Consider the following 14,906-nt stretch of genomic DNA (forward strand, 5'->3'; position numbering starts at 1 on the left):
GATGTTTTCACTCAACAAGAAACACTACCTTGCTTGTCAAGTCAGCCTGTTACGTACTTAATTCCGCTTTTACTTGGTGACGTGAATGGCCGCTAATGGATGTGAGACATCATCCAATTACCTTCGAGCATGTTTTCCCCCAGACTTGAGTGTGAAAAAAGGTAATCTGGCACGTCAGTGTAGTCATTATATTTCACCCCACTAACACAATGTTGGAAAAGTCATTGTTATTCTTTTCAAACCAAAGTTGGATATTTGTTCATTGCCTGGTGTAAATTGCCAATATCAAGCGGAATCCTGTAGCTAAAGGAAATGGAAAAAGGCAGGACTCAGGAGGAGTACACCATCAGAACCAAACACACTGTAGGTATTTGTGAAATGGATCAAAAGCCCGTTCAAGCAATTTGTTAGCCTCTTTTCCAGGTGTTTTGTATGAACAGCACGGGCACAGATTGGACACAGCAAGGCAGTCAAGGTAGTTTCGGAGCCATAACAGAACTGGGTTGACGTAGTGTCATTATCAATTTTCCTGTTCCCCCGTAAATTCATGATTCGCTAGTGGCAAATTCATACGTTCTCTGATTATATTCTTCTTCAAACCTGAGGAAACTGTTTTGAGGAATCTCAGTGTGCAAAGAGGATACATTTTGCATTGTAATGAATGAAGTGAATTTCCTTAGGGGACAGTGGCAGTTTCTGGCATGTGCATTATGTGCACAAGCATAGAGCGCCATTGCTGGAGGGCCATCAACGCGGCCCAAAATATAAATCGCCAAACGGCTTTCAATTCTATCTACCGTAAAATCCCATTAATAAGACGCATTTCTTCACATAAAAAAAAGCATTTTATAGATGTTTAGCAGTACCTAGATGATATAGAAAAAGTCACTTTTATTTTGAAGTTGTCCCCAGCAGCGTGTCGCGGCGTGACCGCTGACTTTACTTTTTTTTTTAATCACTCTAGTTGCAAACGTTTGACACAGACGTCAACAACAAAACATCGTACTAAAATCAAATCAAATTAAATCGCTAATCAAAGATGCTAAAAAAAAACCACTTAATTATGCTAACACTGTATCATACAATGTCTGTTGCCAGCATTCAGTGCCAGCTCCAGCGTTAGCAAGTAGCCGCTTAGTAAGCATGACAGCCATCGGTTTACTTTTCAAAGGCCGTTTAATAAACAAATGACCCTGCAGACATTGATGCTGACAGCCTGACACAGTTGCCGTTCCTATGACCACTTTTTGACAAATCACCTTCACTCAAATGAGCTGCTTAACCCGGCAAAATTGCCACTGACGTCATTTTGTTTCATCGATAAAAATCTATTAAGAGAGATTTGAGAGAATCTGAAAATTAGGTAATATTAGCAGTAGACAAGTCTTTTTGGCAAATGAATTATCAATCAATTAATTGTCAAAAATATCAATCCCTCTAAAATTAGAGCCAACTCAAGAAATTAATGCCATATTCAGACTGAGCAGCCCAGAATTACTCTAATCATTAACTCATTCACTCCCAGCAATTTTCACTGAAGACACCCTCTTCGCTCCTGGCTGTTTTACTGGATTTTGACTGATTTTACAAGGCCCACCGAATATTGTGTTCTATTGCTATAAAAACATAGTACCAACCAAAATAATTAGAGTCTCTGCTTTAATCAGGAAAAAAAAATTGTATCCGTTTCCGTTTCCGTTTTGCAGCAATTAGCATTAGAATATAGCTAAGTTACATCATTATTCACAAATCTGTTTAAAACCGAACATAACCCTAGTTAATCTCTTATACTCTGCTGCCACCTGCTGTCCGTTTTTGTAATAACTACCATTGCTTTAAGCATTCTCTTCAGTTCAGAGGCTGCATCAAAGCCATCTGTATACTCTAGCATAAAAAAAAAAAAACATAAAAAAACATATACCTATTGTATGTAATGCCACTCACCCCTCTCGCTGTGCTTCACCTTTCTCCAACTCCTGAATAACTCCAAGCAGGACCTTGATGGTCTCCTGGCTGGAGTTGATGAGCGTCTCCATCGCCTGCAGCTGTGCTTTGATATCCTTGTCGTCAGATAAGGGAATTATCTGCTGGCCGCCGCCAACGCCCGAAGCTCCAGTATTTCCCGCGGGAAAGCCCTCGCCCGTCCCTGGCGTCTGCTGCAGTTTAGAGGACGCCGACGCGTGCCTTGTCCGACACGGTCCTTGCGACTGCGACGAACATTTGGCGCTGTGGGGAAGCGTCTGTGACTGCTGCTCGCTCAACTGTGGTCCCTTCTTTCGTTTACAAGCCTTGGAGGGGCTTCCTAAAGACTCCACATGGGTCAAGGAATTCCACGCAACCGGTCCCCGGCCCTTTGCAAACTCCGAAGTAGCCAGCTGACGCTTGGAGGAAGCGCCGGCATCACTTTCTTCTCGGGGTAATCCTTTGTGTTTGGTCCTTGTCCCGCAATCCGGGTGCTCCGGTTCACTTTTGGAGGAAGGGTTGCTTAGATGCGACTCTTGTGAGAAATGCGAGTCTGTACAAGAGGGTCCATCCACACAGTTGGCGTTACACATCAAATCCTCCGTATCGCTGCTGTCGTCAGTGTGATGAAGCAAAGCTTTGGTCTGGCCCACGATCTTACCCTTGCACTTTGAAGACACCCCGATGGGTTGGCCGTCCTCTCCGACTGCTTTTATATCGCTCAAAAAGCCATTGTTCTGTCCTTTGTAGTCTTCCACCAACGCAGCGTGTTTAAATGTGTGTCCCTTTTTCCTCTCAAAGGGGAAAGTCTTGTATCGTTTAGTCAGGTCCGGCGATGTCTGCACGCCTGTGCTCCTGGTCACGTTTGGGATGGATCGCCTGGCAGGCATGGTCATGTACTGTCGGTGTGTCACTTTACAGGAAATGGATCTGGTGTGTTTCCCTCTATACTCATTCTGCGCTTCGCAGATATCCTTAAATCGCACCTGCAAGGCCTTGTTTTTCTTCTTTACCTGCTGCGCGTCGGGGTTGTCTGCGAGGCTCGTGTCGGAATCGGAGTCATCGGAGTCTGACGCAACCATGCATTTGCTGTCCTCTTTACTCACCATATTTCCTAAGAAGGGAAGACATAAAATATGAGTATAATTCAGGATTATGGTGTGGTAAAATATTTTGATTTGGTACCACAGATGCTGTCAAGGCTTAACCAAGTTGAGAAATTTAAATGGAAGCATACAGCGCAATAACACACAGCCATCAATAATAAAAAAAAATATAAAATGATAAAAGCAAGTCGGACGGGTGTAGAAGTGCAATGAATGCAAATGCATGAGAAAATACTTCAGCAATTAGTGATAAATGTCAAAAATAATCAAAACGGCACTTTATATAACATGCGCTCACCTGCCTGTGGATGTGGATAAAATGGATGCCGTACTGCAATAAATTCTCCCTTCAGGAGGAATATACATTCATTTCTCAATGAATCTATCTGAAGGTGATCAAATGGATGGCTTAAACAAAATGTGTTAATTGGGAGATCTAAGGTAGTTTATATCAATGTTTATATGTTGAATATATATTGATTTTTTTTTTCTTGCGATGAACTTTAATTTTCTGGTTAAATAAAGGTTTTGACTCACGTATTCACAAATACTACGAGAAATACATCTTGTACCGCTACCGCTGATACGTTTGCAACAGCTTTTTTTTTTTTAGGTCGGACCAATCAGGCCTTGCTTAGGGAGGGACGAAACCAAAAATCGCCGATGGCAGGGGAAACAATCCTAACAGACGAATGGACGCTGCAATGAATTACTCATCATTTCCTTGTTGAATCTTGAACAGCGAGAGGCGCTTTGTGCATTTTTATCTGGTAAAGATGTTCGTGCTTTTTTTTTTTCTTTCCTAAAACGAGACCGAAGACGACATTTTACAGAATGTTCCTCCTTTCCTGAACGGATCTGACGAGTGAAGTTCCAGATTGATAATGTAAAGAACTCCCTTGAGTGAATCACAGTTATCAATCTGGCTTGTAAAGTTACTAATTCATGCCCTTAAAACACATCTAAATGCTGACATTATCATGATCATTTTGACTGTTCTCACTCCCTTCTCTCCAGCAATGAACTCTATCATCCTCTTACTGGGATGTGCCAATTGAAGAAGTAAACAAACTTGTCAGCGTGTTATGAGGAAAATGAAGCGCCAGCTGCAGTCTGTGCGTGTCTGGAAATTTTTCTGTATCCTTAAAATATTCTCAAACTGGACTGACTACCAGTCCAAAAAGGATCTAATGAATAAATGAATCCCAGATATTAAAAATCCACTCTACTTCACTCGGTTTGTAAATCTAACTCTGTGAGTGCCTCACCAGGCATAAACCTCACTGCACGTCACTGGTGCATTACTGCTATCAACAAGGCTGAGTGGATATTACAGACCGCAATCTATGACTATTTAAATTTGCCTCTTTTTTTTTGTTTGTTGCCAATTTGGCAAATGGAATAGCCGTGTGGTGCCTATTCCATTGTTCCTCTTACATACAGTATTAGTACCCACTAAGCTGTGAGCGTGAAATCTCGTACTATCCGGCATTGATCTTGGCGGCGGTCTGAGCTCTCCGAGTGCTCGGATTGTTAACGTTCACGTGGTCGCTGTGTGCTTTGCAGCAAAGCAGTTTTATTGCTCTCCACTAGACCTGCATGGGATTTTTTCCCCCATATAAATGCGCTACTGCCGCAATGATAAAACACAAGCCCTCATATTTCTATTTAGTAGGTGTTTAGGGCTCAGTTAGTATAGAGGGGTGTCTTCTTAGACTGCTTATACGCACATTAACATTTGTCCACACATAGTATATTGGGATGCTGAGTGTGTTAGGGAAACACTCCAACTAATGCTTTTCTGTGACAGTTTGAGTTAATGGTATTTATATCATATCTGCGGATGTGCTTCTATTCGCTGTTGTATACTATAGTAACCATAAGTTCTCTGTATTATCTACACGTTTATGGTCGCCCCCTTTATCGACGCTATTACACATTGCAGCATTGTTGCTAATGCAGGTCACTTAATGGTATTTTCCTAGCATACACTTGGGATTAAATGATAGCTTCAGGCAATTAATGTCTTTGCAAAAATAATATTGTTATAGCAGGAGAAGGACCAAACACATCGAGCTCCTCCACCAGTGTCCACCTGTAAGCTCTGGAGTTCCCCAGGGCGACATTACTGTCATCACGCAGTCTCCGCAGTATTGAGCAAAATGATCGACTGCCATGCCAAATATAAACTCTGCACTAGGCTATCACAAATCTGTCCGATCTGACCTTAAACTTGAAAAGGCTACAGAGCGCATCCTGATCCTTTTTAATGCAGTGGAAGTAAATAATTTTATGCATGACTTGAAAGCAAACGAGCACACACTATGACAGAATTTCGGAATTATCTGCAAATAGAATCAGAACTCGTGTTTGTACATTGATTTATTTCCTTTTTTATATAAACATGAGGAATGTTTGTACTTGAATTTGTCATTGTTAGGAATGTATAATGAAGCACCCTTTCAAAGTAATTTGTGTTTACATGTAATGAACCCTAAAATGCTTTAATCAAATTGACATTTGGATTCCAATCAAGTGTTGCTTGTTTACGGTTATCACACATGCAAAATAACACTATAAATTGTGAGCCTCCTCATCAAATGTGACGTAATACACAGAGAACTTCAAGGGAATTATATTCCACAGCACACCATGTGGTCAAAAACAGCTAGTTGAAAAGACACCAAAGTGGTAGAAATAATTTATTGCCAAGTAATTTGTAAGAATCTCCATTGAGAATAATCAAGTTAATCATTGGGCAATAAGGCAAATATGTTAATGAGTTTGTTGTGGTGGCGACTTTTATTAAACATTTGTATGTTGTTCTGCTGTGACAACAAATGGTACAGTATTTATGTTGCATTCGCTGGAGCCCCCCCCCCCCCCCCCCCACTGTTATGGTTTTACATGCGTGAAATTGACAAACAATATCCATCCATTTTCTACACCGCTTGTGCTTGCAAGGGTCACGGGTACTGGAGCTTGTCTCAGCTGAGTTTGGGAGGGGAGGCGAGTTACACCGTGGACTGGTTGTCAGCCAATCGCAGGGCTCAACATGGCATATTTTGAAGTTTCAAGGCTTTGTTAGATCAATTACAGACGGAAAGTAGGGTCTCTACACTGGGCATAGGCTGGAACAGCTGTAAAAATAGACCACTTTTGATGTGTTGTTCATCTGTGTTTTCAACTGCAAAAAAAGCTAAAGAACGGCGCTACATTTAGTAAGTGTTAAGTCCCTGTAAAGTGAACATCTTCTATATTTGACACACCAGAAGAGTGTTATCAACAATCTTGCCAAATTTGAATGATTAGAAAAATCCATATATATAGAATGGAGGTTCTCTGCTTTCAAATGCTGTGGGTGTGTTAGCTGAGTTCGCCAAAAATACCCCACCTAAAAATGGATGATACTTCCTCACATCATTCTTTTGCCTACACATCCCGACATGTTTGAGCTACGAAAATATATCTGCTTTAAGCCTCTAGTGGATGGAATATGTGCCACAACGCTGCAACAAGAAGCGCTAGCCACCAGCTAGCTCGCAAGCTAGCATGCTTCTGAAGCATTCTATCGGTCGGCGGAAGGGTGGCTGGCTTGTCTGTGATGAAACTGTCTAGCTTGGGGATTTAAATAATGACACCAAGCTTTTTCACAAAAGAGAGAAAAAACGGAGGCACTAAAAGGTCTTTATTGCCACATGGCCAGTTAATTGAAAAATTGCCAATATGTGCAGCTTGCCCTGACAAAGGCCTATCAAGGCCGAAATGCGTTGGCAATTTTTTAATCAACTAGCCATGTGGTAATAAAGGCCTTTTACTTGGAACACCTTAGAGTGCCTCAGTTTTCTCTCTTTAGTGAAAATGCTTTTGCAAATCCCTCCACTGAAGAGTACCAAATATAATTTTTTGGGATAAATCCCCAAATATCCTAGCAGCGCTCCTGCATGCTCTGATTATGACACCATTTTCGGGCTGAAGGCATAGCTAGCTAGCTAAAAGGCTATTGTAGTGGTAGAAATTGACCTCATAATAATACCAAGTAATTCACAATTGCGCCAGATAATCGCTGATGCACATGAAGTCGCTCAAGTCTAAACAACATTAATGTTGCGTTTCTGGAAAATGAATTTCCACCAGTTAAAAATTTTGTTTTTTTATATCCATCTCAATGGGCGGCCATTTTGCCATTTGTCAAGTGAAAATTATGTCAATAGTCAGATTTCCATCAATTGTTTTGATTTTTTTAAGCGAATTTACTGGAAATGCGCAAATCGGACATGAGACTTATGCCCGTTTCTATCTTCTTTTGCGAATATTGATAGGGGACTCCAACGCTGTAGGTGGCTGTATACACCAAAGAGATGTGATGCACCAGTAATTTAAAAGAAGAAGAAGAACAGGAAGCAACGGCGCCGTGCGATGACATCGAATTGAGTTTTCTTTTGTAATTCTTGATAAACCGTAGCGTTTCTTTGCTGTTTTCCATCTACAATAGCATTATTATATGCTTCTTTAATTAATTCAAAAAATATTTCTGTTTTGTTGTCCCTCCAGGCATACCTTACTTTATCGTGCGACATTGCTTTGGGACTACAAACGTACGTGTGACGTAATATCCGGTTAAAACGTGCGACGTGTATCCGGTCTTGCCAGCTATTATTCGCAAAACCTGTTTTCATAGCCCAAATTTCTTTTTCGATACGCGTCAAAATCCACCCCCTCCTCTAAGCGTAAAAACTTTTTTTTTGCAAATTTTGGGCCCTTTTTTCAAATTCCTAGCGTTTCCATTCAGTTTTATTTTCACATTTCTTGAAAATTTGAATAAAAATGGACGTATGGAAACCCAGCTAGTGCCTAAAGGCTCAGCACGCGAACGTCACATGACCGAATCCAGAAAATAGGTGAGCTGTGACGGTAAAAATATCATCACGCACTGGCCATTTAATGTGTTCGGAGCTGGCATTAAGGTTTGGATCGACTTTTTGCAACAAAATTGTCAGTCTGCCCCAAGACACATTTGGCAAACACACGCAGCAATCTACAGTATGTGCCGAAAATAAAATCAAGAACCGTTGGCATTTGTGCCACAGTGCAGTTGCACTGTAAAAAAATAAAAATAAATAGAGACAATCACAACACTACAGTACAAAATAGTTCTCAGTCTTTGCATGTTTTCAGCAATTATCTTTAAACATCTATAATACACTTGAACCAAATCTCTGAATTCACTTTATAGGGTCTTTGGGAATTTTCTAGAATAGCCGATTATCTTTTAAACACTGACATAAGACTAGCGGCAAAAAAAAAGAAAAAAAAAAAGGTCTTACAAAGACATTTCCCCACTTTGCATATGCAGATCGAAGAGCTAAAAAAGACCGCTGTTGATGTTTGCCCGAGTTTATCTGAGTGTATTTGTGCCCTTTTGTCACCCTTCTAAACAAGAGTGCTTTCATCTTAAGTGTGAGTCCTCTGGACCGGTGCCATGTGTTTCACCTTGCAGACTGTCCACTGTGACCTAACCTCAATTCAAACTGCGGAGGACATGGACTATATATTTAGAGACAACTGTGTTTCATCCTTGCAAGCCTTAAGTCACCGCAGTGGATTCAGTGCACAATGAGCTACGCTACTTGCTCCTCCTCATTATGCACAAACAATATACTTTGCTGTCGTCTGGTGAATTTACACAAAGTTGTTTTGAAAACAGGAGCAGTTGGATTTTTCGGGGCGGTTGGTATTTGTTCAAAAGCATTGCCTTACATGCACTTTGATTTCACAATAGGTTGCTTGTCAGAAGCAATTGTGAACATACTGTTGAACCTACTGCATGAGCTTGATTCCACTGTTTTGTTACAAAAAAATTCCAATCTCACACTACTTAAGAGGTAATCACGTTGGCACAATGTTCGCTACGAGCGCAAAAAGTCTCTCATGTAGCCATAAAAATCATGTAAAGCAGCCAAGTGGTAATCACACAAAAGGAGTTGAGGAAAAATCTCTTGCTAACACGCTTAAGTGATGGATATTTCCCGCACGCTTGGACGAGAGTCTCCTTTCTCCTCCTCTTCTGCATCTTGCTCCTCCTTCTCCCCGGGCAAGCTATATCTCCACTAATGACCCGAGGTCCTTCCCTGATTTGGCCCCAGCTATCCAGAGGATTATGAATAATGCATTGACTCTAAAATTGCAAAAGTAATCCTCTGAAATCTCCTTATGTGCGCTGGCAGACCGTGTTGTCTGTTCCAATTGCCCCTCGCTCCTTCATGCTGAAACGTACGAGGGTTAAAAATACACACCTTGGGCTATGGCGCAGTGATTGATTTATTATGACCACCCTGTTGTATAAACTCACTGAAAGGAATGCCAATGGGGTGCGTTTCTATTTTCTATGCAAAAGGAGTTGCAAAACTTGCTGACTCACCATTTAAGCCAGCCATGGAGAGAAAGCGGCGGCTTAGCTCGTATCGCCTTACGTACTCGTCAGCCTATATGGATATTTACATACGATAACCCTGTCTAGCCTCATCGTATTAACGTTTAAGTAATGCTATTACAGCATTCTCGGCCTACTCAGGGACCTGCCACTGCGTCGTCACCGGATACGCTAGGGTGTGCTGTATTCATTATCTCGCAGGTTGTGCTCAATCCCCCCACTAGCCCAGCATTTGGCCCAACTCATACATTGTGCGCTGCATGCGGTGTAGTCATTGTGCATGCACAGGGTTTTCTTGCATACATTTCAGAGTGTGACATTGCACCAACGTCTTCACAAGTGCACCGTAGAGGACAAACTCTAACGCTACATAGCGTTGGGAATACCTTGTGTGATATACAGTCAGATTTGGGCTCTCACACACACAGCCACACAAAATTTGCAATAATGATGTTATACACAGTAAATTATGTAGAGTAAATGTGACTGTATTTAGAGTGGGACCAAATAGACTCAGTTTTAGAGTAATATTTACACTTGGAAGAGAGTAAAATAAAGAATATAAATTTTTTAATAAATAAAAGTCACTCAAGGGTTGAGGAACAAACTCATGACCTTCACTGCTGTGTGTTAGTATATCGCTTGTGTCAGCTGAAATATTCCCAACTCCAAGAGTTGGCCGTCTCCCAAATTGAACGTCGTGAGTTTGTTCCTCAACCCTTGAGTGACTTTTATTAATAGTTCTCAATTCTTTATTTTACTCTCTTCCAAGTGTAAATATTAGCCTATGCATCTATTGCTATGTCTTTGGCGCCATCTTGTGGCATCTTGGTGCCAATGAACTATTTTAAAATGAAGACCTGCATCAAGTGGTTTGCCAACATCTTGTGGCATCTCTGGACAATTATAAGTGTTTTTTATTTTAATTTTTTTTTTTTTTAAAGGCGGCATCAATTGTGGATGTTAGTTATTTGGCTGTACAAGACAACTCTTCTTCATATTTCTTGGCAGTCTGGATGCCCTGTGGCACCACGCTGCCCCTCGCAGGTAAGTCTCGGTAGTTTAGCAGACATCTGGTTTTGAGAAAAGTCGCAATTGCGTAAATGCTTGTGTTAGAGTGACCAGTTTTTCAAAAATCTACAATTTTGCAAATAGTGGGGCGTAGTTGCTAATGCTAAATGCTATCTTGGTTGCCAGTTCAACAGCACTAACTGTCTAAGCAATGCACTCACCATTATCCAACCTTTTTTGCTCTATCCTGGCAGCTATTAGAAGCAAGCTCTGCGGTTTACTTCGCGCCGATCACCCATTGTAACATTGGAAATATAACACCAGCACGCTCAGCTTGTGTGCGTAAAAGGTAGTGCTTTATATTTGTCGTATTACATTAGACAGTTAAAATGTGTTGATTGGCATTTATTACACCCGATCATTTGTCGTTAACATTAAGAGTGTGCTTAAAGAGTGTTTTATTGTTTCCAATGTATTCATTTAAAAATGGACAATGTCGTTTTATGCTTGAATGACACTTAATAATGTTAAAATGTTTCAACATTGCCTCTCGTAAATAAAGATTTTATGATGGTGACAGTCTGGACTCCTTAATGAAATAGGATTTCATTAGGAAATTTTGTTTTGCAAAGTCAACAAGCAGGTCGACCGGTGTCACAGAACATATTGTGTTCGACCACAGTGGAAGTTTGCACTCTCACATTGTTTTGGACGATTTATCAAAGCCTTTGGCTCCAGCGAGCATTTGGAATCCACAGCATCCTTTGTAAAAGGCAGGGCGAGCTAGAGAGGAACATTTGGGGATTAAACCCAATTTTGTGGATGTCTTTTAATGTTTGAAGTGTCTTTCACACCCACACAGTGCATCACCCTGATGAATCCGTCGAGTATTAAAGGGTTGGGCAACGAGCACACAACCTGATGATGGAGTGCGATGCGTATCTGGATTTATGTAACAGGTGAAAAAGAAACTGCTGAGCTCGGCAAGTACGTTTGGCACCTCAAAGCTTTGCCCTCAGTGATTCCCATCATTCCAGGTAAGCTATGACGTGCCGAGACAAAACGACGTGTAAAAGTGCGGCTTTGTACGTGATGCAGTACCCTTGAGCTTGCCGGATTACGCCTGATCAGTCATAACATTCCCGAAACCGGCACGCTTATGTCCTCCTTGAGGACCGCATCACTCATTCCATATAAATGTGTCACGATGCTCGTAAAAGCTGATGTCTTCCCTCATGAAGGACGGACATTCCTACAGTCAGTTATTAGACGCCACTAATGAACCCTCATCCATATTTCTGCCCTCCCACAGGTACAGCATACTTGATGATGATATGCAATTAAATGCAGCATCAACTACATGCATGTGAATGAAGTGTCATTAGCAGGGAGAGGACATTTGCACTGATTCTGGATGCAGAAATGCCCCCTCCCAAATGCGCGCAGGCACAGACCACACATTCACATGCAAGACCAGGAGAGACAGTATTTCATGATAATTCATGCTCAGTTATGGCATCCACATAAGTTCTTCAGAGGCGTCCGCTGTGATTGAAATACGTGCAAGTGGAGGAGGATTTACAACTCTTACCTTGAGACACAGATCAGAGGTGCAAAGGACAAGCGAGCGCCTCTCCCCCGTGTACCAAGTGTCCATCCGTGCGTTCATCGGGCTCCGCGCTTGTGTCCAGCCAGAGAGGCAGCCAGTGCAGTGACAGCTGGAATAGTTGGAATTTGAGGTTATTGGAGTGCATAAAACAGACAAGACACAACCCTCTGATATCTCTTTGACTTTCTCCTTCACACGTCTCCAACTGACACTCTTTGCTCTCCCGCACTCACCGCTTACAAGCACTCACAGCGGAGATCTCCATCTCGCGGTGCTGCTGATGCTGCCGCTGCTGCATTCCCTGTGCATTCATGATTGAGTGTAAGTGTGTATGTGCGAGGGAGGAAGGCAGGGAGAGGGTGGGCTGGCGGGTGGGGAGGAGGAGGAGGAGGAGGAGGAGGAGGGAGTGGAGGGAGACGGCACGAAAGCTGCTGGGGAGAGTCCAGTCGGCGGTCCGCATCGCTGGTGAAGACCCCCTTAACTTGTCCTCCACAGGCTGGATGTTTTGACACTGAGCTCTTATGTAATCCGAATGGGGCTTTAGAAGGCGGTGGCGAGAGGAGGCGATGGGGAGGGCGGGGGTGGTGGTGGTGGTGGTGGGGGGGTCCGTTTCCTAAAATGATAATGCATTGTGTTTTTAATTGGATGTCTCCTGCTTACCCACTTCCAGTCCACCTCCGCCAGTCTATACATCTGACACATTGTTTATGAGCGGTATGAAGGGGGGCTGAATCGAGCCAGGGTGCCGCACAAAGCAAGGGCGGGGGCGATGGGTGGGGGCGGGGGTGGTGGGGTCACAAAAGAGGAAGAGATCCAGTGCGACGGCGGTCTTAATGAGACTCAGAGACGAGTGGGAGAATTAAATAATGTGAGAAAGTAATAGAGACAGTGAGTCAAGGCGAGAGAGAAATGTACTTGTGCTCGGGCAGCTGGCTGATATTGATTCGGCAGCCACCTGATATTTATTAGGCAGCCTCTAAATTCATTCACTTTCTCTGTGGCCTAATGACGTATACAGTCCTGTCAATAAAGCTAATAGATAAACTCATTAAGGACTTCATCTGCATCAATTATAAATATGTAGCATGCGTGTTATTTGCAATAAAAGTACAAACTTGATGAGGTTATTTGAAACAAGTTGTCTCATTTGATGTGTCTGTGGATGACATTTCTTGGTGAGCCAACATTGCGTTTTGTCACTGTAAATGCCGTTTGAAGTATTTTACTTGAAATGGTTGCATTTATAAAAAATAAAAAAACGCTTAAAAAAGAGATTCGAAAAGGGTCCGAAGGTTGAGTGACGTTACAATGAAAACTAAAGTTGTATCGTTATTTCCTCGTGTTACCCGTCTTAATGCAAACAAAAAGAAAAGCTTTTTCTAAGTGAGTTTTCTTCCACGAGGTCAGGCGGGGGTAGCATTGGTCATTGCAGTGATCTGCTGACTGCTGTCTTATTGATTTACTTGTCTGTCCACCGCTACGGCCCGGCATGTTCTTAAACCCGACGACAAGCTTCTGGGCCAACGACGCCGCATGCATGCTGATGGCAAAGCTGCAACAAGCCCCTTCTTCATTCTTGTCTCTAAATCCATCCATTTTCTGGATCGCTTATACGTAGGTGAAGCATAACGAACTTGCTGGAGCCCATGCAGGAGATCGGCATGCACTGCAAAAACTGAAATCTTAAGTAAGATATAATTTCTTAAACTTAACCTTAATTTGCTTATTTTTACTGAAAATGAAATTGTCAAGATCATTGTGCTTATTTTAAGATACTTATTACTTAATTATCTTAGTTGATCAAGCAGTCTTGGCATTGAGTGTTAACAGTCAGTTCTATTTATTACAGTTTGAAAAAAGTCAACATGACTTGTTTTTAGTCTAAAAATACTATTTTCCAGACTGCTGTGGTTGATATGGGCCTAGTAATATTTTTTTATTTTTTATTTTATTTTAAATCTTACAGTTAAATTTGAGTAAAATGTTCTTGTTCTGTTGGCAGATAATTTTGCTGATTCCAAGTAAGAATTTTCTCGTTTTACAATTTTTTTTCTTAAATTTTCTACTCCTTTATGCAGTGTGCGCAAAGTACATTTATACGGAACTGCAAGAAGATCTCCACTTGCACATGACGCAAAATCGGTCGCTGTGAAGTGAAATCTAACATCCAGAAACGCTATGAAATGAAGTGACAACAACTTCATGGAACAAATATTAGAATTTAGGCTGTAAAAGTAGGTCAGCAGAGAAAAGGCCTTGCTGGCTCTGACAGTCAACCAATGTCGCTTATCCTGTTCAGAGTTGTTGGGAATTGGAGCCCATCCCAGCATACTTCAGGCGAAAAGCAGACTGCACCCTCGACTGGTCGCTAGACAACGACAGGGCAACGTATAGTGACAGACACCCATTCAAACTGTCACCGCGCGCAAGTCATCCGTGTCAGTGATTGCCTCTAAATCTCGCTGTGCGTAATGAGCGGTACAACACAGTTGACAACCGGGTAGAGCCTCACCCCCGCGACCGATTCCTTTATCCCCTTTTCTTCAACTACTTTGATTGACTTGCCACGGGCTGGAATACATAAAAACGCTTCCTCATATTAATGCAAAAAAGACTCCCAAGTGCTCACTGATGACTGTCAGTTTAACCGTCCATTATGGGAGGGGAGCACGGGAGCCTCTGGGCCGTTGCCCACGCAGAGACTTTCAAGCATGTGCATTTGAATGAAGATGTTACATAAAAGATGGAAGGCGAGTAACTTGTGGAAGTTCCGACACAAGCGCTA

The 14,906-nt window shown here is 42.1% G+C and overlaps 1 protein-coding gene across 2 annotated transcripts in view; it reads right to left on the reverse strand.

Annotated features, from left to right (window-relative positions):
- The window catches only part of insyn2ab (inhibitory synaptic factor 2Ab), a 46,081-nt gene that overhangs the window by 20,792 nt on the left and 10,383 nt on the right, over positions 1–14,906 (reverse strand). The window contains exons 1-3 of one of the 2 annotated variants that reach the window (XM_086093893.1): positions 12,355–12,709; positions 12,104–12,230; positions 1,945–3,076 (exon numbers count right to left, since the gene is read on the reverse strand). In XM_086093893.1, coding sequence (XP_085950019.1) covers positions 1,945–3,071 — 1,127 coding nt within the window. In that variant the 5' untranslated portion in view covers positions 3,072–3,076; positions 12,104–12,230; positions 12,355–12,709. Of the gene's footprint in view, positions 1–1,944; positions 3,077–12,103; positions 12,231–12,354; positions 12,710–14,906 lie in introns of those variants that run through there. The other variant, XM_086093894.1, reaches the window with a different exon arrangement.

Source organism: Leptonotus elevatus, chromosome 13 (genome assembly GCF_054856555.1).
Source record: "Leptonotus elevatus isolate MCC_2025b chromosome 13, RoL_Lele_1.0, whole genome shotgun sequence".
Lineage (NCBI taxonomy): Eukaryota > Metazoa > Chordata > Actinopteri > Syngnathiformes > Syngnathidae > Leptonotus > Leptonotus elevatus.